This window comes from Somniosus microcephalus, chromosome 19, assembly GCF_052327205.1.
Source record: "Somniosus microcephalus isolate GS21.2 chromosome 19, FLI_Smic_1.0, whole genome shotgun sequence".
NCBI classification, from domain to species: domain Eukaryota; kingdom Metazoa; phylum Chordata; class Chondrichthyes; order Squaliformes; family Somniosidae; genus Somniosus; species Somniosus microcephalus.
Window position 1 is genome coordinate 34,419,959 of NC_141005.1, and position 27,188 is coordinate 34,447,146.

General features: G+C 42.9%; 1 protein-coding gene across 2 annotated transcripts in view; it reads right to left on the bottom strand.

The window, feature by feature from the left end:
• LOC147104304 (uncharacterized) overlaps positions 1-27,188 on the bottom strand; it is a 171,511-nt gene that overhangs the window by 24,045 nt on the left and 120,278 nt on the right. For both annotated transcript variants that reach the window (XM_085961522.1, XM_085961521.1), the window contains exons 17-18: positions 22,112-22,165; positions 9,117-9,233 (exon numbers count right to left, since the gene is read on the bottom strand). In XM_085961522.1, the coding sequence (XP_085817648.1) occupies positions 9,117-9,233; positions 22,112-22,165 (171 nt within the window). The remainder of the gene's footprint in view (positions 1-9,116; positions 9,234-22,111; positions 22,166-27,188) is intronic.

Below are 27,188 nucleotides of genomic sequence, written 5' to 3' on the forward strand. Positions count from 1 at the left end.
GAACGGGACTTGGTGCGAGTTAGGACACGGGCAGCCGAGTTTCGGATGACTTCAAGTTTACATAGGGGCGAATGTGGGAGGCCAGCCAGGAGTGCATTGGAATAGTCAAGTCTAGAGGTAACAAAGGCATGGATGAGGGTTTCAGCAGTGGATGAGCTGAGGCAAGGACGGAGACGGGCGATGTTACGGAGGTGGAAGTAGGCGGTCTTTGTTATGCTGCGGATATGTGGTCGGAAGCTAATTTCAGGGTCAAATATGACACCAAGGTTGCGAACAGTGTGGTTCAGCCTCAGACAGATGTTAGGGAGAAGGATGGAGTCAGTGGCTAGGGAACGGAGTTTGTGGCGGGGACCGAAAACAATGGTTTTCACAATATTTAATTGGAGAAAATTTTTGCTCATCCAGAACTGTATGTCGGACAAAGTGTCAGGTATTTTACTCCTTTCCAATTATTTTGGAGCCATTCCCCACCATTATTATAATTATACATGGCATATGTTTTTGGAGCAGTTCGCACCTTTTGCAAAATGGCTGCCGCGTTTCCCACATTACAACAGTGACTACACTCCAAAAGTACTTCACTGGCTGTAGAGCGCTTTGAGACGTCTGGTGGTCGCGAAAGGCGCTATATAAATGCAAGTCTGTCTGTCTGTCTTTCAACATATTCTAATGCACAAAAGGTTCCAACTGTTATTAACATAATTCAAGGTTTAATACTTACTTCCATGGTGAATCGCCATCAAGGTTTAATAATTTTCTATTATTAAAAACATTTATATACCAAAGCCACAAAGCAAGCGTTGCTTACACTATTTATTCTGCATTAAGCTACGTGGCAATAATTGTATCTCAATGCCATTATTCTAGGTTAAAGCAACAGACTTACTTTTGTACATACAGGATCAGCAATCACAGGAACAATTTGCAATACTCAAAGAAAATGTAAACATACACAATACAAGAACACTTCATGGATTAGAAGATAACTAGGAATGATCTAGTAGTTTAAATTAAAAATTAAAATGGACTATGAAGTTTGAGGGCTGCTTTATTCAATTTTACATCCTTTTTTGGCTAGTGGAAGATGTGATGGCAGATAGTGAACAACCGGACAGTCCATATAGGTGATGCCTGATGATGTCACAGGAAAGGATTAAGAACTGTAATGCAATCACTGCAGGTCCACCAAGTCCACATGCGCACACAAAATGTGTTTTTTTAGTAATTTAAACAAACAATTCGCTGATTTTCTAATCAGGCATGAAAAATAGTACAGGTAGACTACCCTTTATCTGAACTTCCGAAAACCGAAACCCTCTAAAAACCGAAGGTTTTTTCGTTCAGCGTAAGTCGTGCGCACGACATGACCAGAGCGGCGCACGACTTACGCTGAGCAGGGCAGAGGGTCACTGAGTTTCCTCCTGGGTAACAGATTGCAGGCCGAGCCGGGCAGTTGTGAAGGAGGTATACCGGGAGAGTGAACCCAACAATACAGCGGCCCGTCCGATAGCTGCAGCGGCCTGTCCGATATTCTTTTCTCCGCACCCCCCCCCGACCCCCGACCCCCCGCCGACCCCCACCCTTTCGGATAAGGGATAGTGTACCAGCCTTTATCCGCACTTCCGAAAACCGAAATCCTCTGAAAACCGAAAGTGTTTTCGTTCAGCGTAAGTCGTGCGCACAACCCCGACCCCCCCGCCGACCCCCCGCCGACCCCCACCCCCGACAAATTTCCCAGTCTTATAAAATACCTTCCGAAATCCGAAATTTTCCGAAAACCGAAACACGGCTGGTCCCGAGGTTTTCGGATAAAGGATAGTCTACCTGTACAATGCTTTATAGCCCCATTTACATTTGTTCATTCAGATCCTAATCGATAAAAGCCTAAAAATATAATTACAACATGGCAAATCCCAAAATGTATTTTTGCTATTTAATTAACCATGTAGACCAAAGGTAGACCAATGACCAGACTGAAAACATGCTCTGGACAAGTTGGAGTTCACTCAGTTTAACAATAACATATTATAGAAGACTGCAAGGGTGCGTTTATACTGCAACTTTAGCGCTGCTGTGAAGCAGTTTCCACTTTGCAGCAATGCTCTGGAACTTGCCCAACCTGATTCTGAAGTGAAGTGGTGCGAGAACCCTGGAGCAGGTAGTCAGAGTCATAGGGGTGAAAAAAATCAGTTGCTTTGCGCCTTCTGTTAGCGCCCTAAGAGGCGCTGCCAACGCCTCCGGCGAAATTCAGCGGGACGTTAGCGGTGGTGGTAACCATTAGTGCCTCGCGGTGCTGTGCCGTTGGCGATGACGTCATCGCCATGCGCAGCGCCCCGACCGCGATCTTCGGTAGTGCCCCGACTTACCGCCGAACGCTATGTCTGACGGGGTCGGGGGGGGGGGGGGGGGGGGGGGGCTTACCTGCGGCCGGGGCGGCACTAATTAAAGGCGAAGTGCTGGGCGGTCATTTTTGTTGCTGGCCGCCTGCCAGCACCTGTCCCCCGGCCTCCTCTTCAGCCCCCCCACGGAGTGCCGGTTGCGCTCCGTGAGCCCAGCACTTAGAGTGCCGGGCTCTTTTGCCGGCACTCCAATCCTTGGTGGCCCAGCTGGGCCCCGGGTCGTGCTGCGCAAGGCCCCTCCACCTTCAGAAGGGGAGGAAGGCCTGCAGTACCGCGGCGCGACGTGCCGCAGCGCGTGGCATTGCGGTACGTAGCACCGCTATATTCCCTCGCAGCGCCCCAAGAGGGAGGCGGGGCATTTCCAGTAGCGCCCCGATTCCCTCTTGGGGCGCTACCGATGAATTTCGGCTGTGGGTCGCTAATTTCGAATTTAGCACCCCAAAGGGGGCGCGACTCAATTTTTTCCCCCCATAGAGTCATAACGGCACAGAAGGAGGCCATTCGGCCCATCGAGTCTGTGCTGGCTCACTGCAGAGCAATCCAGTCAGTTCCATTCCCCCGCCCTATCCCCGTAGCCCTGCAAGTTTATTTCCCTCAAGTGCCTATCCAGTCTCCCCTTGAAAACATTGAGTGTCTCCGCTTCCACCACTTCCGTCGGCAGCGAGTTCCAGGTCCTCACCACTCGCTGCGTAAAAAAGTTTTTCCTCACATCCCCCCTGTATCTCTTGCCCAAAACCTTAAATCTGTGTCCCCTAGTCCTTGTACCATTAACTAGTGGGAACAGCCTTTCCCCGTCTAGCCTATCCAAACCCATCATAATCTTGTACAGCTCTATCAAATCACCCCTCAACCTCCTTTACTCTAATGAAAACAAATCCAGCTTCTCCAACCTGTCCTTGTAGCTAAGACCCCCCCATTCCCAGAACCATTCTGGTAAATCTCCTCTGCACCCTCTCAAGTGCCTTCACATCCTTCCTAAAGTGTGGTGACCAGAACTGGACGCAATACTCCAGTTGTGGCCTAACCAGCGCTTTATAAAGGTTCAGCATAACTTCTCTACTTTTGTACTCAATACCTTTATTTATGAAGCCCAAGATCCCATATGCTTTGCTACCCACTCTCTCAATATGTCCCGCCACCTTCAGGGATCTATGCACATGAACTCCCAGGTCCCTTTGTCCCTGCACGCTCTTTAAAACTGTGCCATTAAGTGTATATTGCCTCTCCCTGTTCCTTCTGCCAAAATGCATCATCGCACACTTCTCTGTACTAAATTCCATCTGCCACTTGTCTGCCCATTCTGCTAGCCTTTCTATGTCCTGTTGCAGTCGATTGGTATCATCCTCACTGTTTGTTTGCCACACCCCAAGTTTGGTGTCATCTGCAAATTTAGAAATTCTACTCTGTATTCCAATATCCAGGTCATTTATATACATCAAAAAAAGCAGTGGCCCCAGCACTGACCCTTGGGGAACACCACTGTCTACCATCCTCCAGTCTGAAAATCAGCCATTTACAACAACTCACTGTTTTCTGTCCTTAAGCCAATTCCTTATCCAAGCTGCCACTGACCCACCTATTCCACGAGCCTCAATTTTGTTAACCAGCCTTCTATGAGGTACTTTGTCAAACGCCTTCTGAAAATCCATGTAGACAATATCCATTGCATTCCCTTCATCAATCCTTTCTGTTACTTCATCAAAAAATTCAATTACTGTAGATTAGTCAAACACGATCTGCCTTTTACAAATCTGTGTTGGCTCTCCTTAATTAGCTTAAACCTCTCCAAGTGCCCGTTAATTTTTTCCTTGATTATTGTTTCTAAAACTTTACCCACCACTAATGTTAAACTGACCGGCCTGTAGTTACTAGGATTGCCCTTACACCCTTTCTTGAACAATGGTGTCACATTTGCCACTTTCCAATCCTCAGGCACGTCCCCCACATCTAAGGAAGATTGGAAAATTATGGCAAGCCCTTCCACTATCTCCTTCCCTAATTCTCTTAGCAACCTGGGATGCAAGTCATCTGGACCAGGTGATTTATCCACTCTAAGCATACCCAGCCTTTCTAGTATATCCTGTCTATCAATTTTCACCCCTTCCATTGCTTCTACCTTTTCCACTTCTACCGATATTTTGTCAACATCCACCTCCTTAGTAAACACCCATACAAAGTACTCCGAGTATTCTAGCCTTGCCCTGCGCCTCTAAGCATATATCACCTTCTTTGTCCCTAATAGGCCCCACCCCACCTCATTACCTGCTTACTGTTTACATGCCGGTAGAAGATTTTTGGGTTCCCTTTTATGTTAACCGCCATTCTACTCTCATATTCTCTCTTTGCCAATCTTATTTTAGCTTCACTTCCCCTCTCAACTTATTGTATTTGGTCTGGTTCGCCCTTGAAGAATTCACCTGACATTCATCACACACCCTCTTTTTTGTTTCATCATCTTCTCTATCTCCCTCGTCATCCAAGGAGCCCTTGCTTTGGTTCCCTTACCCTTCCTACTTGTTGGAATGTACCTAGCCTGTACTTGGAACATCTCCTCCTTAAAGATCACCCATTGTTCCATTACAGTTTTTCCTGTCAGTCTTTGGTTCCATTTGACCCTGGCTAGATCCTTTTGCATCCCATTGAAGTTAGCCCTATTCCAGTTTAGAAGTTTCACTTTAGATTGTTCGTTGCTCCTCTCCATTGCTAATTTAAATCTTATGATACGATGATCACTCGCACCCAAATGTTCTCCCACAGAAACTTGATCGACCTGGCCCACCTCATTCCCCAGCACCAGATCCAGCAATGTCTCCTTTCTAGTTGAGCCAAGAACATACTGGTCAAGGAAATTCTCCTGAACACATTTCAGAAATTCCTCCCCCTCCTTTCCTTTTACTCTAGCATTATCCCAATCGATATTTGGGTAATTAAAGTCTCCCAATATCACCACTCTATAACTCTTGCATATCTCTGCGATTTCCCTGCAGATTTGCTCCTCTACCTCCCTCTCACTATTTGGAGGCCTGTAGAATACCCCCAGTAGCATGATGGTGCCCTTTTTGCTCCTCAACTCTAACCAAATGGATTCTGTCCATGTCCCCTCAAGAACATCCTCCCTTTCCAACACTACAATGTCTTCCTTAATCAGCACTGCCACCCCACCTCCCTTTTTTCCTTCCCTATCTTTTCTGAACACCTTGTACCCTTGAATATGAAGTGCCCAGTCCTCACCGTTTTTAAGCCACGTTTCTGATATTGTCACATGGCTAATTGTGCTTGTAGCTCACCAACCTTAATTCACCACACTTTGTGCATTTACATACATGCAGTCTAAACCCATTTTTGAATTTTTCGTAGTCTTTCTTAGTCTGCTCCTATCTACTATGGTACTACTTCCCCCTTTAGTACTATGCAACACACTCACTCATTTATGCACCTTATTCCTCTTTTCTACTCCTGTATGCTGGTGCCCATCCTCCTGCCAAGCTAGTTTAAACCTTCCCCAACAGCACTAGCAAACCTCCCTGCAAGAATACTGGTCCCAACTCTTGGGTTTAACACCACATGGAATATAACCGTACTACAGTATCAAATCTGGTTTCAGAAGTGTTGAGCAGGTCATATGGACCTTTTGGTCAATTTATAAAGTTACACAGAGTTGATCGAAATATTGAGTATAGAGATACCCTATCTGTACTATTAAAACATTAAAAATTTAACAGCAGAGAGGGGAGCCCTGCACATGCCTGTAGGAATGTGAATGTAGCACTGTACAAATGTGCGGAGTTCTGGGCGGGAGAATTCCACCTAGAGCAAGAAAGTATACATGATATACTGGCAGGTTAGAACTGGCTTCCAACCAGTCCCTACAGTAAAAATGCACATTGAACTAAAAATTAGCACAATTATGGGGATTTAATATATCCAAATGATTTGACGCTTTAAAAAACCTGAAAAAGATTTAATTACCAAAATAATTGGTCAGCAAAGCTCCTAGTTTACATAAGGAGAAATAAGTAAGGCCACAATTACTCATTATCGTTGTTTAACGTTAGATCAGCGAACTTTCCCATGATATACTGTGAAAGAAACAGCAATACTGCAGGTTCTGTTGCTTGACCAAACATGTCTTCAGGTTCCAGACATTAAAAAAAAGTACCTACTGTTCTTTATTATAAAAAATAACTGTCAAATGCTAACATTTGGATACCTCCACATAGATGAAAAGGACCACCACAATGGTTAGTACAATTTTAAATGAAAAATCAATATACCCGATATATATTATAATTGATAACAGATACATGCAAGTTTAAGACAGTAATCCAATATCAGGTTTCAGATGATTAACACAGACTGACTGAGCTCTGCTCTTATGGTTCAGGAGGTCACGGAACCCTAAAATTGGATTACTGTCTTGTAATTCACTTACAGGTATCCATTATCCATTAGGTACAACAGTTACCAAATTCTAATTTTTAACCGCAGAAGCTTTATTTTACTTTTGTTCTCGAAATACACTAAAGACATTTAATCCTTGGGCTGCCATGAGTAAATATCCTTAGATTAACTAGAGCAGATTGAAATGCACTATATAAACAGGACTGTATTAAAAAGTGTCAACTAAAATTACACCATCTTAATTTGCCAGACAATTGAAGATTATACAAGTCATTAAAATGGTGTTTCACATATAGGGGTTTATAGAAATTTTAAAAGGCCTGTACACAAAACACACAAATCTGGTCAAAATGTCTTCAATATTCTTATTTGCATTTTACCTGACAGTACATTAGTCTGTCCCAGTTATCCAGCTTTTTATATTCCTTTTCTGGAGAAGTTCGATTTCTGCCTTGTACTGAAGATTCCTGAACTTGGAAAACCATGCCAGTCTACCACAGATTGTGAGAGCTGGAAGAACTAAAAGTAGGCTGTCTGGACTGAATGAGACTGGCACAAACTGAGACCTATATTTTCTTGTACTGTCCTAATGGAGGCCAGATAGTGGCAGAAGATGAAACCTAGGACTGTCTGTCTGTCTAGGAATCCCTCCTAGAATTTGGGTTCCCTGTGAGAGCCTCCTAGCTTAAGAAAATGCAACTATATCTGACTACATTGAACCATCGAAGGATGGTTGCCTTTCCTGTTGATGTTCCTCAAGATCCCAGTACTGCTGCCTGTAGCATCTACATCCTTTGAAAAGACAATATGAAATTGATCGATTACTGCCAGGTACCAGAGATGATACTACTGCAGCCAAGTGCACACAGCCTGACAAATGCTGTGCAAGACTTATTATAACAGTAGCCATGGTATTGAAGAAATATTTAATAAAATCTTGAAGAATTTCTTTGATTGACAAATTGTTCTTGTGTTTGCAGGAGCTGCTGTGGTAGGAGGATTTGTTAGTAATGAACTAGTTTGCTCTGTTATACATCAGTATTGATTGGGATGAGAACCTTGATTAATGCCAATGATTACAGAAGAGTAATATTCCTACATGTTGAGCAAGAACTTCAATGCTTTCATCACTTTTTCAGCTCTAATGTTGGGCAGCTGCAGAACTCTAAGTGTGACTGAGGCAGGGAGAAGTGAAGACGTTGGTGCATTCTCCCTGACCCTGGGAGTTAACATGGAACATTACTTTGCCAGTGAATCCTTTTTGGATCATTCTGGAGGGTGATCCCTCCCTGAATTAAGTTTTATTTTTCTGACCTGCAGTTAGATATACATTTCCTAGATAACTGGAGCTTAATAATTTTGGAAGTATCTCAAATAAAATACTTTTAAGTAAATAACAAATGCTTATAATGGTCTTCATAAATTATAATATTAAAAGTAGTTGAAGTGTATTGTAACCTGCGTCCTCAGGGCCTCTGATCCAATTGAACTTTGTTTAGCCTTTTGTAAACGATACAGATCCACTGTATTGCTAAACTCCGCCAGCCCTATCGTCCCTTCCGAATGCTCTCCTCCTCTAATTCCAAACTTGTGAATCCCCCACCTTCACATTCTGCAGCCTTGGCTCTACTCTTTCAAACACAATATGTATATTTATTATGTGTATCTCCTCATTTTTAAAAACCTCAAGACCCATTTTTTTGACCAAGCTTTAGGTCATCCCTGCCATCTAGCTCAGCATGCCTTTTCCTGGCACCTTTTTGTGTAGCGCCTTGGGACTTCTCTTACGTTAAAGGTGCTATATGAATGGCATCGGTTGTTGTAGGTGACTGAAGGTGCATTCCATGTTGATGCTCCCCATTAACACAGGGAAAAAGATGAAGTGCTCCCTGTAGCCAGTTGCAACTGCCTTGGGGTATGGGGGCAATTGTCAAGTCTAACTGGATTCAACAGGTTTAAACAAGTAAGGCTTGCACAATAAAAATTCTGAATATTAATACAAAAACATAAAAGCAGAATTCAATAAATTTAACAGATTACTGGCTCTCAGTATTTTTTTTTTAATAGAAACTAAATTTCTATCTATATGTGGAAGCAGAATTGCTACTGTGTTTTTCAAAGGCTTAAAATTATTTGAGAACATGACACACAGTAGAAAATGTTCAGTGATATTTCACACATCTGCAACATTATGACGTGACTGAGGTAAAATATTACCACTGGGGATGGTTCACAGTAGAAATGCTAAAGCAGAAAGCCATTCGAAGGCAGCTATGAAAATAAATGCATCAGCAGTTAAGTTGTACTAAAACTAACCTCATCAAGCAGCAGCAGCACAGGATCCATAACAAGAGCCCTGGCGATAGCGATCCTCTGCTTCTGGCCTCCTGAAAGTCTGATTCCACGCTCTCCGACAATAGTGTCATATCCATGCTATGGGATAAAAAGGAACAAAACAACAAAAATTACTGCTGATGTGTGCTGCACAAACTCCAGTAATAATGACCAAGTAAGTTGGTAAGTGGGCAGATGATGTTGGTCAGACAGCAGAGCGGGTTGCACGGGTCCAGGATGCACAGCAGTAGACAAGGATCTGGGGCTGCGCCTCCATTTTGCGGTCATGCAGCTATAATTTATATAATGAAACAAGTAACATGCAGGCATATGCTAATGCCACCTGTAGGCATGGAGAGAGCAGACATCATCAGAGGTCAGCAGGGAGTCTCAAGAGTTGAAAAGACAAGTTATTTAATTAAAAGAGGATGTGATGTTATGGGTACAGGGAGTAGATAGGTCCAAGGGTTAGGTGAAACATAATAAAATTACTATATATTCTGGGTGGCCAGAGGCAGGGGGGTGGGTGTTGGGTGATGAACAATGGCTTAGAAATGGGAAGAAGTATTAAAAATATATTTAAAGGAATTAGAAAGAAAAATGGAATTGGAAGTCATTTTTAACCATCTGCTATTACATAGCACCTACAGTGTGACACTAGGGGCTCGAATTTCCCAGGGCCGTGGAGGCGGGAATGGAGGCGTGTGGGGTGTTAAAATTGCAATAAGTGGCGGGCGGGCCCAACCAACCCCGCCTCCAAGCAATTTTCAAGAAATCGTGTTTACAGCTCCCGTCTCCGAGAGGCAGGATAGGCCCTTAACAAGCACTAAATTGCCTCTATAATGCCATTTTGATAGGCCTTGGTGATTTTAACCCTTTTCCCACGTGAAGCACGCCTGTTCTGCAACACAACGGTGAAACCTGGCGGTAGCACAATTGGATTGCTGATGATTAGCTGCAGCTCCACCATTAAATAGGATATTTGATCAGCCATCATTTGCAGGTGGCAGGACTTTGTTGTCTCAGGTCTGGGGGAACTTTTAGAAGGCATAACCACAGCTGTGGAAGTTTGGAGCCTGACACCCATCTCCAGTCTGACCTCCTGGGAAACCCCTCTCGCCACCTTGACTGAGCGCTTCCTCAACTGAGGCATATACCAGAAGCATGGGAGCCATTTATTTCCTTCCCTTCTGGACATCAGATGAGGACGAAGACCAGCCTCGGCACAAGCAGAACCAGGAACAACAGCAGCACCAACAGGAGCGCCAAGCTGCTGCTCACCCACCTGAAGCTGCACAGGCCAGAAGGGGCCAGTGCCTGGAAGCCCGTCGGCGCAGGAGATACCCCCACAAACAAGGTCTACAGACACAGGGTCAGCTACCTCAACATGTCTGAGCAGCAGTGCCAAAGGCAGCTCCGACTTTCGCGAGAGGTAGTGGGTGACATCTGTGCAATGCTGCAACAAGACCTGGAGCCCAGAGGACCAGGTGGACACCCCTTACCAGTGGCCATCAAAGTCACCACCGCACTCAACTTTTTTGCCTCCGGCTCATTCCAGGGATCTGCAGCAGACATCAGCGGCATCTCCCAGGCAGTCGCACACACTTGCATCACACAGGTAACCGATGCCTCTTTGCCATCGCGCACAATCACATCCATTTCACCAAGGATCAAGCAAGTGTCACGGCGCGTGCGGTTGGATTAGCTAATCTGGCAGGCTTTCCAAGGGTGCAGGGCGTCGTTGACTGCACACGTGGCCCTTAAGGCACCTCATCACAATCCAGGTACCTTTGTCAACCACAAGGGCTTCCACTCCCTCAACGTTCAGCTGGTGTGTGATCACAAGAAGTAAATTTTGCATGTTTGTGCCAAGTACCCTGGCAGTTGCCATGACTCCTTCATACTGTGCCAGTCTAGTGTGCCGCCGCTATTCAGTCCGCTAGACCAACTTAACGGATGGATACTTGGAGACAAGGGCTATCCCCTGAAGACGTGGCTAATGACGCCATTGAGGAGCCCATCCAACGAAGCTGAGGAGAGCTACAACTCCAGCCACATTTCCACCAGATCCATAATCGAGCAAACCATCGGTCTGCTGAAGATGCGCTTCAGATGCCTGGATAGATCAGGTGGAGCACTGCAATACTCAGCAGCCAGGGTCTCCAGAATCATCGTGGTTTGCTGTGCACTTCACAACATGGCACAACCTCATGGCTTGTAGATTCCTGAGGACCAAGTGGCTCCTCACATATCCTCCTCAGATGAGGAGGAGGAGAGCGAAAACTAACATCTTGCAGAGGCCCATCAACCAGCGGCAACAGTACGTGAGAACATTACTGCCCGGGATGCAAGGAACGCACTCATTTTGGCCAGATTTGCTTAGCCTAGCCAATCAAGCACTTTTGCCTCGCAGCTTCTTACCAGGGCTTTGACAATGGCCAAGAACCAGCGGATTCCTAACAATTTGACCACCATACTGACAATTGCAAGTAATCCTAAGCCCTCAATGTGGAAGTCCCATTAGCGAAATGACACACACCACAGCTACAGCAGTAGCCATCAGATTTTTTATTTACAGTAACCATCTGATGGCTTTTTAACATTAAACATCAAATTTTACCTAAGTGACTACCCTTGTGACTATTTGTGCAGTATCTTTCTCTTACACGTGCTCTTAAGTGGTGCTTCCCCTGTGGCTTCAGCTTTCTTGCTGCTCCTGTCTCGACACCTTTGGCGGGCGTCCTCTGGGGTTGCGAACCTGTGAGGGCTCGCCAACAAGTCTGCTGCTCCTGCGGCTGTGCAGGGGTTGAGACGCTGATCTCAGTTGGGCGGGGACTCTGTCCGAGGGCTCTGCAGTGGCATGGAAGTGTAAGCGCTTGGAGAGGAGCCCCCACTTCCTTGATGTCTGCTACCAACTTCCCTCTCATGGGTCAGGTCCCCCTCAGTGCTTGCAAGTGGCTTGAGAGCACCTTGCTGCACATCAGGGGGGCCATGGGGACCCGTATCTTCACTGGCAGTCCTACTCAGAAGGACTTCCATGAAGGTCTGGTTTCTCTGTTCAATAGATGACCATCGCTCCTCCAGAGATGTCATTGTATTCAGAACACTCACCATGTTTTCTGCACTCTGGCGACTTATCACCTCCATGGAGGTTGCCATCCTTTCCATGGTGATGCGTTCATGCGCCAATAACTCCACAAAGGCTCTGCGCATGTTCGCAATGGAGTCCTCCATTCGCTCTACACTCGCAGTGACCCTGGAGACAAAACCTGCCAGAGACTCCTGCATCTGTTCCTGGAGTTCCAGCACCGCTGATCTTGTGGCTGGACCCAGAGGCAGAGGGTTGACATGCAGCTGAGCCGAGCTGGGAGAGTCCTGCGCCCTCCAACAAGGACTCTCCATTGCTGTCCCTGTCTGCACAATCTGCTGATGCTCACTTGTGAGCTGTGATACACCAGGTGACAAAACTGCTTCAGAATCATTATCAGCGACTCATGCAATGTCAATGAGAGAGATGGAAAACTATTCTGTCACCAGCTTGCTGCGATGCACCCGTCTGTCCATCCCCCACTTGCGCATTGTCCTCCACTCCCACGATCTCCAGGACTGCATCCTCCCAGGGGGTGAGCTGGGCTACTGAGGGTGGCCCTCCTCCTGTCCTCGCGCTTTCCCTCTTATTGTGAGCTCCCTTTTCCTGCAATGAGGGAGACAAGTGGCGTTTGAGTGAGAATGAAGGAGTGAGTGTAGAGAATCCATAGCATAGATACTTAGAAGGAGACAAAGATGGAGTGAGGTGGCAAGACCAAGGGCCCTCCCTGTGTGTTGTAAGTTGTTTTCATAGCATCAGTGATGGGGAGTGTGAGGGCTGCATAGTCGAATAGTTAGGTGAGTGTGCCCATAGAGAGAGGGAATGGGTAAGGGTGCATGGATGTCAGTGTCAAGTGGGATGTGGAGGAAGAGATTGCTAAAGCTGAGTGCTGGTGAGGAGAGGCAATGGGGATCAGATTGAGGGTGATAGGAAAGTCATACTCACTTTTCCAGTACGCAGGAGGTCACGAAACCTCTTCCTGCACTGAAGCCAGGTTCTGCGGGTTATCGACAAAGAGTTGACCTCCTGGGCCACCTGGATCCACACAGCCTTGGTCTGCTGGGGAGGCATCTTCCTCCCTGAAGAAGGGAAGAGCACCTTTTTATTGGCTCTTGCTCCCTCCACTAAAGCTTGCAGGGCAACGTCATCAAACCTGGGAGCAGACCTAGGTCTCTCGCTAGTCATTCTGCCTCCAGGTCCCTGTAGCATGAAAAGGCCAAAAGGTTGGCAGTCTGCAGAAGAAGCAAGGCTTGTTGCAGACCTTAAATGCAGCAGCAATGATGACGTCATCGGAGGTGAGTTTCATACTGAAAAAACTAATTGGGCCATGGGTTCCCACACACTGGAACTCAATTGCCCACTTAAGTTAAAATCGCATCATTCTCCCACATCGATTTAGAATCGGACGGCTAACACGAAAAGCGGATTACACGACCCCAGCCCGTCCCAGGTGTGGGTGAATCTGTGATAGGCAAGGTGTGACATGATAACTGAAAACTCCTATTATTGTGCCACCTGCAGGCGCAGCTGGTACTATAGGTTATACTCACAGGATCAAGGTTCAGAGTTTTTCAATGAAACATTTGCCCCATGTTCTGAATTCAATCTCTAATAGAAATCATTCTGCCTAATGAAAATTGCATGCAAAATATTGCAGAGCATTCCCTAATGTTTACAATAAGCAGTAAATATAATTCACATTGTGTACATAACTCCAACAGTAATGAATGGCAAAGTATTGTTCTAAATGACTGTTCAGTCAGTATTAATAAATCATGCTTTTAAAAAAAAAAGAGATTCCTATCGATGGTCCCATTACTGTGATTGGCAGCATGGGCACAGCTGATTTTTTGAAGTGTCCCAAATGGCTCAGTTGGTTCAGACAATGAATAGCTGAGCCATAGAAATCAGGAAGGTTCGATCTGAATATTTTATGGTTGTAAGCAAATTCCAGCCCAGTTACTCTGGATAATGAGTGGGTTTGCTGGGGATGAGACTGTTTAATTGGATTTTCAATTTGTTTTTTTTAAATGCCAATGGCCAACAACAGCAGATTCTTGTGTCTCATGATCAAGTCACAGTTTGAACTGGTGTTATTTGAACTGCAGTAATTGAGATTTTATTTTACCGCATAGTACATGGGAATATGTTGAACATATTGCAAAGTACATTTATGCAACAGGAGCATGCCATTTGTTAAAGCACCGATGCACCATCATCTTCTATTTCAGTGATCAAATTCAGCAGAGGAATATAAAGATGATGAGTCAAGATAATTATACATTATAGATTTGGCAGTAGAAATACTAGTAAAGATTTTTAAAGAATTATGTATTTAATTTTCTTTGTTACACTTAGCCTGTTGATAAGCATTTTGAATGCTCAATGTGGTTTGATTCAGCATGTCTGGTATTCATTTAATAACAATGGATATGTTTTGCTTTTAACTAGTAGGTACTTAAAACCAACACATGGTTTCCATTTACTATTCATTTTGTCTGGAATCTAAAGGAAAAATAGATGATCATTGGAAGGATAAAAAGAGAATGCTGTACATGGCATTAGGACGACAAAAGGAATGGGTTTGTTAAGGTTACTATCCAAATCAAATGCATAATAATTACAAAAAAGATGAACATTGTGCTGTTTCAAAGTATTGCAAGATACAAATTTTGTAATTATTCTTTCTTAAAGTTTGTCTTATGCAAAAAATGTTTTTTTGTTAATACAGGAGATTATGGGGTGTTTACAATTATGAAGGAACAGGGCAGAGTAGGTAGAATCAGACTGTTTCCAGTGGTTAAGGGCTGTAGAACAAGGGAATATCGATACAAGATTAAACATAAAAGATTTGGGGCAAAAAGCAAGAGGAACATTTTTCTTTTAAACTCAGTTGTGAGGTTGTGGAATGAATCGCCACAGTGTATAATTCAAGCAGAGGCCGTGTCAACTTTTAATATATTAAATGGGTGTCTGAAGAAATGGGGATAAAAGGATGTGGGAACAAAGCGGACACATTGGATTAAAACTACTGCTTGTGTGGAGGAAAAAACTAAGGTGCACTGGTTAGTCCTAACCAACGTTCCCGTTAGGCTGCGCGCGCAGCCATCTGCAAAGTCCCGCACAGGCCGCTCACCGGCTTTTACACTGTAAATACTGCGCACGCACAGAAATTAAATGGGGCTGCGTATTAAAAGAAACCGGCCGCGCTGAACAAAGCGCAGTTTACAGGGAACATTGGTCCCAACAGCTTGTTTCTGTGTTGTAACTTCTATGTAATTAATTCTCCCCATGGCAAATGTTTACTGAGAACAATTTCCATTTCATAGCAATTATTTTCTGCTCAGCAATGATTTACACATCATTAGTGTCATGCTGATGGCAAACTGCAGACAATGTAGTAAATAAATGCAAGTTCCCTTCTTTCTTTATAACACTGTACCTTTTAAATGACTAACACTTAATATATACACAAACTTTCGAAACCTCAGAACTCTGAAACGATGCAGGTTTTCAATAGGTCTCTACTGGCATTACAATGTGTATTTTTTTGTACATTTCACCACTAACAAGTTTATTTTTGTATCAACAATAATCATACCATTTTTGCATGAACACCCTGATGAAAATCTTCCACTGTCTAGAGAGAGAGGTTTGCTGAATTCTTTCCGTGAAGACAGTGCCTTTTTTGTTTAAAAAAAGAACTGCTGTGCTCTGAGCAATGGGTGGCCTGGCGATATACTCAAAGTGTTGCTTGAAATTCCTTTTAAAAATCAAACCCATAAAATTTCAATTTACAATTGACATCATTAATATTCCATTTATACCAGTTACAGCTTGTTCAAATTTTGTCCTTAACCACAAAACCCATGCTAAGTTCTTCAAAGACAATTTCTTCATGTTTCTGAAGTCTAACCAGCAGGTACTAACTTGTACCTCTTAGGCTCTACCCTTTGTCCTTCTGCAATTATTCTTGACATCAATAGCTCCCTCTAACCACAACTCCTTCATTGCAAACACCATTTCTTATTTCATTCCAAACACTTCCATTCCTTTTAACTCTCTAAAAAAGACCACGTATGGCAAGACTTGAATACTACTTCTTTCTCTGGGGTAATTCTTCTCGTACCACTCTTACTCCGGCACAGAATACAAGAAAAAGCTTGTTGTATATATAAGCGACCCTTTTCTCACCTCTAGCCCCTGACACCACTGCCCCCTCCCCACCCCACCAGACTAGCCTCTGACACCACTGCCCCCTCCCCACCCCACCAGCCTTGTGCTTCTCTCTTTTGGCAGTACATCTACGGTCAGTATTCCTTTGAACTGTTTCTTGTTCTTTCCAAACTTCAGACACACCAACTTGCACACGCTTTCAACATCACTTTTGTGTTGAAATCAAAACCCAATGGACGATCTTCTAGTTCTATTCATTCTTTTGCAGGATCTCAAACCTATGGAACTTCTTTATTTTCCTTAATCTTTCCTACCTCCGACAATATTCACTCTTTTGAAACCCAATCTACGTGCCACCTAGTCACTACTTCAGGGTTTACCGCATCTCTTAATCCCAACTGTTCCATCCTCCTCTCCTGCTGATGGATGTACCCATTGGGGGCTAACCTTGCTAACCCCCCTTCCCTTCTCGCTCATCCCTCCCACCACTTCCCCTATGGACTCTGCCAGGGGTCAACAATCATCACTCCTCTCTGCAGGTCTCTCCAGAATGTCTGTCCACTCATGAACAAGGCCCTTGTAATCATCCACTACAAGGTGGCAATGGCTTAGAATGAAACTAGGCTCATGGGATACAAAACATTGCCCTTTACTGAAACCTCCCCACCTGGCACCAGCTGCCCCGCCCAAACCATCACAGCGGTGGGGTTGCGGTCATCACTGGATCACATTTTGGTATCTTCCCTATTCCTTGAAGGAGAAAATACCACTTTGTTACCTCCCCCCATCCCCCCCAGGCAGCTTCACACCAAGATATCAACAACAACTTGTATTTCTATAGTGCCTTCAATGTAATAAACATTCTAAGGTGCTTCTCGGGAGCATTAACAAAATTTGACACCAAGCCACATAAGGAGATATCAGGACAGGTGACCCAAATCTTGCTCAAAAAGGTAGGTTTTAAAGAGCTTCTTAAGGAGGAGAGGTAGAGACACAGAGAGAGACGGAGAGGTTTAGGGAAGGAATTCCAGAGCTTAGGGCCTAGGCAGCTGAAGGCACGGCCGCAAACAGTGAAGTGATGAAAATCGGTGATGTGCAAGAGGCCAGAATTGGAGGAGTGCAGAGATCTTGGAGGGGTGCAGAGATCTTGGAGGGCTGTAGGAGGTTACAGAGATAGAGCCGGGTGAGGCCATGGAGGGATTTGAAAACCAGGATGAGAATGTAGGTCAGCAAGCACAGGGGCGATGGGTGAACGGGACTTGGTGTGAGTTAGGTTATGGGCAGCAGAGTTTTGGATGAGCTCAAGTTAGGGTGCAGATGAGAGGCGGGCCAAGTGATCATTGGAATAGTTAAGTCTAAAGGTAACAAAGGCATTGATGAGGGTTTCAGCAGCAGATAAGCCGAGGCAGGGGCGGAGATGGGTGAGGTTACGTAGTTGGAAGTAGGCGGTCTTGGTGATGGAGAGGAAATGGGGTCGGCAACTCAGTTCACAGTCAAATAGGATGCCCTCCTTACCTTCCTCAGCCTATGCACTGAGCGACTCCTCATCCTTTGGTGATTTCAATCTTTATCTCAGCTCCCCTTGCCCACTCCTCTAAATTCACTGACCTCCTGTCCTACCTAACCCTTTCCCTCTATATAAACGCTCCTACTAAATTGAAAGAAGTTAGTATACTATATTCGCTGCTCACGATGCAGTCTCCTCTACATTGGGGAGACCAAACGCAGATTGGGCGACCGCTTTGCGGCACACCTTGGTTCAGTCCGCAAGCATGACCCCGAGCCTCCAGTTGCCTGTCACTTTAATTCTCCGCCCCACTCCCACTCTGACTTCTCTGTCCTCCACTATTCCAATGAAGCTCAAGAAACAGCACCTAATCTTTCGATTCGGCACTTTACACCCTTCCGGACTCAACATTGAGTTCAACAATTTCAGATCATAACCACTGCTCCCATTTTTTCGGACGGCAACTGTTGATGTTCCTGCTATTCCCGTTTACACCGCTTCTACACCCATCTTTGGTTTCTTTACTTGTCCCATTACCATCTCCTTTTGCCTCGCACCATCATCCCTTTTGTCTTTTAATCTCTTCTGCCTTCCAGCCAATCACAGACCTTCCGTTTTGTTCTTTCCTCCCCTCCCCCCTTTCCCTGCCTCTGCAGTTGCTTAAAACCTGTTATAGCTCATTTTCCGAGTTTTGGCGAAAGGTCATTGACCTGAAACGTTAACTCGGTTTCTCTCTCCACAGATGCTGCCTGACCTGCTGAGTATTTCCAGCATTTTCTGTTTTTATAAATGATAAATATATGTTGATTATTTAAACTGATCTGTCACAAAGATTTATTCAAAGCTTAGGACATAACATTTCATTACCGCTTTGACTGCGCTACTTGCCTCAACAGCAAGAGTTTCAACACTGGCTTTAAAAATTGCCGTTTTAGTTAAATAATTTGCTCTTCCACAACGTCTGAATTGTGGCTTTGTGAATGGGGACCTTCGTTATAGAAGGCAATTCTTATGAATGATTACAACATGGAAGGTCATTCGGCCCATTGAGCCCGTGCCGGCTCTCTGCAAGAGCACTTCAGCTAGTCCCACTCCCCCGCCCTTGCTCCGTAGCCTTGCAAATTCTTTTCCTTCAGGTACTTATCCAACTCCCTTTTAAAAGCCACGATTGAGTCTGCCTCTACCACCATTTCAGGCATTGCATTCCAGATCCTAACCACTTGCTGAGTAAAAAGGTTTTTCCTCATGTCGTCTTTGGTTCTTCTGCCAATCACCTTAAATCTGTGTCCTCTGGTTCTCTACCCTACCAATTGGACCAACATTTTCTTTTGTGTAAGCAAACTTGACATGATGTCATGGTATATATTTGCTGGCCGAAAGGGTATCTTTCTAACTAATTTAAAAACTTTGAACTGTTTAATCAGATAATATGCCAACAGTGAATTGCACAGTACATTATATATTCAATAAGAGTGTATTCCATTGGTCTTCACAAGAATGAAAACATCCCAACTGAATACCACCACAATATTAGGTTTGTATTCTAGACTTTATAAGATCAAGAAATTGTTAAATATTATTTTCACATCAATGATTTGCTAACATCAAACTATTTTAAACAGGTTATGAATGCTCAGGTGGATACTACTTTCAATCAGCTAAAAGAATGAATGCATTAAACAGCTCCCCAGCTGAAATTTATTTATAACAGCATTGAAACTAAAATTGAAAGATAGCCATTTAAAATGAACTTGTAAATGCTAATACAATGCCAAAATGATAACCGGTTTCATTATCAAACCATCATAACAGTTAATCATTCAAGTGAATAGTGCAAATTTCAGCCTAAAGTGCACTTTTGTTTGTGTGGATTTTTTCCAGACACAATCTGTAATTATTGTGAAAAAGTATGGCCCCTAGGGAAGCCTATAGGCGTGGATCTCAAGGTCTTTTTGCTGAGACTCCAAACAATAATTTCAATGTTAATGTGCCAATAACCAATCTGGTAACAATCACAAAGTGCACTTTTTGGTACAACATGGTGACTAACTTAAGTTATACCATGAATGCAATTTAATTCATAGTTTCAAATTACAATTGCACTTGCAGTACATCTGCGATGAACCCTCCTCGGAATTAAGTACATGTGCCCATGATCAATGAATCAAATGAAGAAATTGTCAGTCGCCCCGAGACATAGTCAGAGGGTGGCAAAGAGGAGAGGAAAGCTGACCGAGGTTCAGTAAAAGACACCAGGCTACACCATCACAGTTTAATTTTTTTATAAAATGAACAAACGGAATTAGGGCTGAAAGGCGCCAAAGGTTTGCTTTGAATTTAGAGCACATCTTTCAACAATAAACATTCGCTTTTGAAATGACTTGTTGCCAAGAGTGTTGCTCCAAAGGAATTGTATTACAATATTGAAACCTTAATAACATATATCAGCCATTTCTGCAAACAATATGGAAGTCATCTTCTAATAGAGCCCACATGACTGCAATCAGAAGGAACATAACCCTTACCTTTCTCCTTCCCAACACACACACACTTGCAGATCATTAAATTCCCATACAAAGGTATGACCCATACACTGGCATTTTCCAATACTTCCCACAGTAAATCTATGCCCCAAAAATTTACTGCAATGATGAGTTGTGAATTTTACTGGAATCGACTGCGTCTCAAATAGCTTAAAGGGGGAGAAATTCGGTTGGTTGCGCCACCCATTAACGCCTTAAGAGGGCGCTAAGTGGGTCGCAAGCCAACTGGCACCCGGGTGCGGCACTGCCCACGCCTCCCGCTAAATTCTGCGGGACGTTAGTGGCGGCGCTAACCGTTAGCGCTGCGCTGCTGCCGATGACGGCATCGGTGTGCGCATCGCCCCGGCCGCGATATTCGGCAGCGCCCCCTGATTTACCGCCGGACACTATGTCCGACAGGGTCAGGGTGGTGTACCTGCGGCCGGGGAGGCGCAAATTAAAGGCGAGGTGCGGGGAGGCCATTTTTGTTGTTGGCCACCTGCCTGCGCTCCCGTCCCTGGCCTCCTGAACGCCCGCCCCCCCCCCGCGCGGAGTGCCGGCTGCGCTCCAAGAGCCCGGCACTTCTCTTCGGTGCCGGGCTCTTTTGCCTGCACTCCCGATCCTCGGGGGCCCAGCTGGGCCCCAGATCGCGCTGCACAAGGCCCCTCCCCTTTAAGAAGGGGAGGAAGGCCTGCAATACCGCAGCGCAACGTGCCGCAGCGTGTGGCGCTGCAGCACGTTGCGCCACGATATTCACTCGCAGCACCCCAAGAGGGATGCAGGGCGCCTCCAGTAGCGCCGCGCTTCCCTTTGGGGCGCAACCACTCAATTTCTGGTGCAGGGGCGCGAATTTTTCTGGGGCGCTACTTTTAGCGCCCAAACGGAGCTATACTCAATTTCTCCCCCAAAATCTTATATCTGCTGTGTCCGCCAAGACTGAGACTATCAAGCCGTTGAATCTTGTCTACATCAAAGTCAATTTTCTTTTCCCTCACTGGTGAAGTGTTTAATTTTGTGATTTTGCTTATTCTAATTTATTATTTTCTTATGCAAAATCTTACTCTCCAATTTCAATTTTCTTCCTAATCACATTCAGTTAAAAAAAAATCTACATGGCACAATTTAAAAACTCTGTGATAACGTTCCAAAAAAAAAACTCGGATACAGAATTCATGATAGTTCCACACCTATCCCAACACAACCTCCAAATGTAACATTTAAATCCTAGCACATTAAAAAAAAATTCAGAAAAATCCTAAACCTTTCCATCCCATCTCAGAGCTGTGCCCAGCCTCAAACCTTAATGCTCACTTCCACCTTTCCCCGCTGGCCCTACGTGCGCCCTAAGCTTTACAGCAAGTTCTGTGTTTAAAAAAAAAATACACTGAGTCTATCAATTACTCAGAGATTTAATCACAATTTAAAAATATACACACAAGTTAATTAATACAAAAGATAAATGGAAGTTTGACAAGCAAACAATTGAAAGAATCACAAAAGAATATTGAGGCTGAGTACAAAGTAGAGGACAGCAAGCCAACTATGGGAGTAGAAAATATGAAGAGCAAACAAAAAGAACAAATTAAGGGAACTTCAAATACTTCAAGGAGAACTTACTGATCTATATGCCAAAAATGGATTCACAGCCAGATATTGATATTATTACCTGCACCCATATCCTTACCTCAAATGACACAATGAAATCATGAGCATTTGCCTTTTTAGCAGCATCAACAACCTGTTTGGGGAGAAAAAAGTGTTACATTCAGCCAAAGAAGTGTACACCATTATTTTTTTTTAAAGTTTGATAATCATAAGCATGAAAAGGCTTTGTCTATTTTCTGGCAAACTTATTTTAGCAAAGGGAATAAAATGTGGTGAAGTGTGAAGTTTAAAAAAAAGAGTCAAATGGGCAACTTTCTATATGCTTTGAAGTTAAAAGGCATGTAATTAAGAAATAACACCTGCAGAGTTTAACAGTGCTCAAGGGAACTGTGAGCAAAAGTCAGAGAGTCTAAACATTAATAAAAAAAACTTCAAACTTTGGCAATTCCAGCCAAAAAAAAAGTTGAAATTATAATAGAAGACAGGTGTTTCCTCTGAAAGATAATGTCTTTTCAAAACAGGCAATTATATTTAATTTTTAAAATGAATGATGAATTATTACAACACTTTTCTGTTTTTTGATTTAGTACTCTGAGCACTGGGGAAGTGAAAGCAATGTTTGTACTATACACAAATGAATTCCCAAGGAGCAATATTACTTGTTTTCCTCAGATCCAAATCACAAGGAAAAAAAAAAACTGGTAATCTAAATCTGACCACATTTTTACCCATGATTCATTTACTAACACCCACTGTTGTAAAACTACCAAGTACCTGGCATTCTGGAGTAATTTATTAATAAGGCTTCAGTGTATTCAATAATGAGGCCAGAGTGTATTCGGTAATAAGGGTCATTGTATTTTTTTTTAAGAAACTCATGGAGTACTGAATTTTAAAAAATTATCACTGTTAAAAGTATAGGAAACTCTTCTTTATCCGGCACCAACGGGACTGGCGTGGTGCCGGTTGATCAAAGTCTGGATTACAGAGAGATATATTTACCAAGGTACGAGAGCCCCGGTTACACGGCACTTGTACAGGAGTCCCGGGTACACGGCCACAGATCCAGGAGTCCCTGTTGCACGGCCACAGATCCAGGAGTCCCTGTTGCATGCACACAGGTGCAGGAACCCCGGTTACATGGCCATAGATCCAGGAACCCCGGTTACACGGCCACTAATATATAGTAAAACTTACCTGAATGTACTCCTGAATTTTGCCGGTTAAGAGAGATTTCCGGATATTTAGGTGCCGATTAAAAGAGAGTTTCCTGTACCACTAATTAAACAATTTACCCATTGAAAGTTTTGAGAATCAATGGCCTGGATTTTGCGATACGAGTTACAGTGAGGCTAACAGCGCTCAACTGTTATAACTGAGAAAATCTGACAGCAATTTCTGGAGTACGCACATGCGCAGTTAAACACGGAAATCCAGAAGCTGCTGTCAGTGATACCCTGCTCCTTCACTGGGTGCGCTGTAAAGGTCCGCCGATGGACTTGGTACTAAAATCACTGTATTGGCATGAACTTGATACTTACCCACTAGTTCCTCACTAAACACGACAGAAAAAGTTAGGGCTGGTGTATTCAGGTGTAAGTGAATTTTTAACGGTGTGATAAGTGATAATTATTGCCAAACAACCTCGCCGGTCCTGAAAATTTAATTTTGTAAGTGTGGAGTCTCATTCCTTCATAAGTTAATTAGTGTTGGAGATTTAAATTTAAAAAATCTCCAACCCTTTTACTTTTTCTGTCTTTATCTCTTTTATTTCTCTTAATCCAATCTTTAGTTTGCTTAAATCGAATTTATACTTCCTACTTTATACTTCCTGGTTTAGACTCTGCATGTCTCAGTGAGGATTCTTCAATCTGATTGGTTGAAGAGCCTCATTTTCTTTCCCTGCTCTCACACGCCACAGGTACCCTGCAGAGGGTGCCACGCTGCATCAGATGCCGGATTAAAGGAAATCTCCGCTGAGAAGCCACAAAAACTCTGGGCAGCTGTCAGCGAGGTGAACGGCGAGCATTATTCCTTCACTGCTGAGAGCAAAATCTGGGCCAATATATTTTAATGACCAAAAAAATGATTAAACTTCTGCCAATAAATCTACAATTTAGTCAAGTACATTTGGGAAAATAATCAATATCACTTATATTGATTATTCTAATTAACTTATGGTCCTTTGAAGCAACCACTGTTCATTTGACATCTTGCACTATCAAATACAAGAAGCCTGAATTCCAAAGAGGGGAACAGACCCAAAATGTCATAACCTGTCTTTTCTCTCACAGATGTGGTGTATTTTCAGCATTTTCTGTTCTTAATTTAAAAAGTCTAGCCCTTTGCATGGTCACATGGGAAGGTATTTGAAGCCTACATCAACAATGCACACACACTCTGGCTTATACAAAATTAACTTTCCTTCCCCAACATACAAATATGTTTGCCTTTTTGGTTAGTATTCATTTGAATCATTTCTAATTATTTTAAGAGAGAGCTATCTGTACAACTATGATAAAATAGGGTGGGCAAAGTAGTGTGCAATCAAGGCTTAGAAGAGGTGTCCATTATCTCTAAGTGGATTAACTCAAGAGATGATTAATACTATTTATTGAGAGTCATTAATCTAAGATAATTATCTTCACTATCCATGGTATCAAATTGGCTATGTCTGCTGAATGCTGTAGTAAGGTTTTAAAACTTTTTTAAAAACCACAAGTGTTACAATTTCAGGCTCTCACCATTTTTCCTTCACCAACTTAACAGTTCTCGTAAGCAAACATTTTCCTCACCATGTAATGTGCATAATAAATTTAAAGTAGTCATGCTATAATGGTAATTTTTTGAAATGGTAATTATGATAGATATAATAGTAATATTGAGTACAAAAAACAGCAAATACTGAAACAAATACATTATAAATATACATAGTGAGAAAAATCAGTAAAGGGTCAATTAGCCTTTATAAAAATGGCTGCTCAAGAAATGTGAGTGTCTTTGCAAATTGTATGAATCCTAATTTTTGATATGACGAATTCACAGTTTTGTCATCACATAAAGCTTTCTCAATCAGTGTTGAATCCCTCAATTGAGAAGCAAAAGAAAGCCTTTTGTCTGATTAATCACCAGAATTTGGACAAACTACAATTCCGTTTCAAATTCTAGCTTTAGTCTTGCAGGTGTCAAACTAGCCATTCATTGGTTTCCTTTGAAGTACATATTTCCAGACAATAATTTATACTTACTTATAACTAACAACAGGAACACCAATGCCACAAATACAATGATATACAGCGAACTGATATCAGGCCTTTTAAATGTTTGGGTCAAATAAAAATATACACAAAGATGCAAGATTGTTAATTACATCAAGGAAACAAACCAATTTAAACTATAAGTAAATGAAACGAGCAATTAAAACTTAGCAATACGTGCCACAATAAATTTATACTGCTTAAAAATCAATTTCTAAGTTGAACTGGGCTAAATAAAAATGCTGCAGATTCCAATTCTATAGGACTGTAGAAATTGTGTTACGGGTTACAAACTAGAAACAGGAGATCAGAACCACTCTCCTGAAAATGAGTGCGGCAACTTTGGAAATCATTAAAAAGGGAAAGTAAACACCATGCAAATATCATTTCTAAACTAACAGCAAGTTCAATTGTCCTGTATATTAAAGGTGAGCCTGTACAGATCCATGCAATTGTCGGCAGACTGCTAAGATATGGGTAAAAGTAATTTGCATCAACTCTCCTCAGTGATCCTTCCTCCTTTTAGGGAAGCATTCTGTATCCCTTGTGGCAATATTTCGGTCATTGAGGTTGCAATTTCAAGGAAATGGGCTATGAAACTGCAATATTTCTAAGGAACCAAAAGTAAAGGTCAGTTACATTGGGTCAGATCTTGCTGGAAAAATAATAGCGTGTTAACAACGCCGCTATTATTAATGTGCCAATCAGCCAGCAAGTTCAGGGGATTAAGAGATATGCCGTGAGTTCGAATCTCCAGAACTTGCTGGTTGATTTATGCCGCTCTGTCATTTGCTTCCCACAAACGGCATCTCAACCTTCGCCTCCCCGTTATTTTTAAGAACTTGCTGATTTCCACATGAATGGCCAATTAAACCTCACCGCAGAAAGTGAAGGCTGTTGATTAAGAAGTAAATACCCTTTTAACAATGTGATAATTGTTAATGCACTGCCAATCAATCTCTCTGGCTCAGAAAGGGAACAACTTAAACTGTTAAATCTCATTCTTGCCTATAGTCAATTGTTGTTAGAGATTTTAAAAATGTCAAATTTTAAATTTTTATCTTGCTTTTCCTTTGCTGCTTTATTTCTCTTTCTGTAACTTTTTTGACTCTAATGCAATAATTGTGGGGGACTTTAATCTTCATATAGACTGGACAAATCAAATTGGCAAAGGAAGTCTGGAGGACGAGTTCATGACATGTAATGAGACAGGGTTAATTAGCAATCTCATAGTAAAGGATCCTCTGGGGCAGAGTGATCTTAATATGATAGAATTTCACATTAAGTTTGAGAGTGACTTGCCCAAGGCCGAAACTAGAATCTTAAACTTAAATAAAGCCAATTACAGAGGTATGAGGGGCGAGTTGGCTAAGGTAGATTGGAAAAACAGATTAAAAGGTATGGTGGTAGATAAGCAGTGGCTAGCATTTAAAGAAATATTTCATAATTCTCAACAAAAATACATTCCATTGAGAAACAAAAACTCCACGGGAAAAGTGATCCATCCGTGGCTAGCTAAAGTAGTTAAGGATAGCATTAGATTAAAAGAAGCAGCTTATAATGTTGCAAACAATAGTAGTAAGCCTGAGGATTGGGAGAGTTTCAGGAACCAGCAAAAGATGACCAAAAAATTGATGAGAAAAAATAGAATGAGAGAAAACTAGCAAGAAATATAAAAACAGATCAGAAGAGCTTCTACAAGTATGTAAAAAGGAAGAGAGTAGTAAAAGTTGGTCCCTTAGAGGCTGAGACAGGAGAAATTATTATGGGGGAATAAGGAAATGGCAGAAATGTTAAACAAATATGTTGCATCCATCTTCACAGTAGAAGACACTAAAAGCATACCAAAAATGGTGAGGAGCCAAGGGTCTAATGACGGTGAGGAATGTAATGTAATTA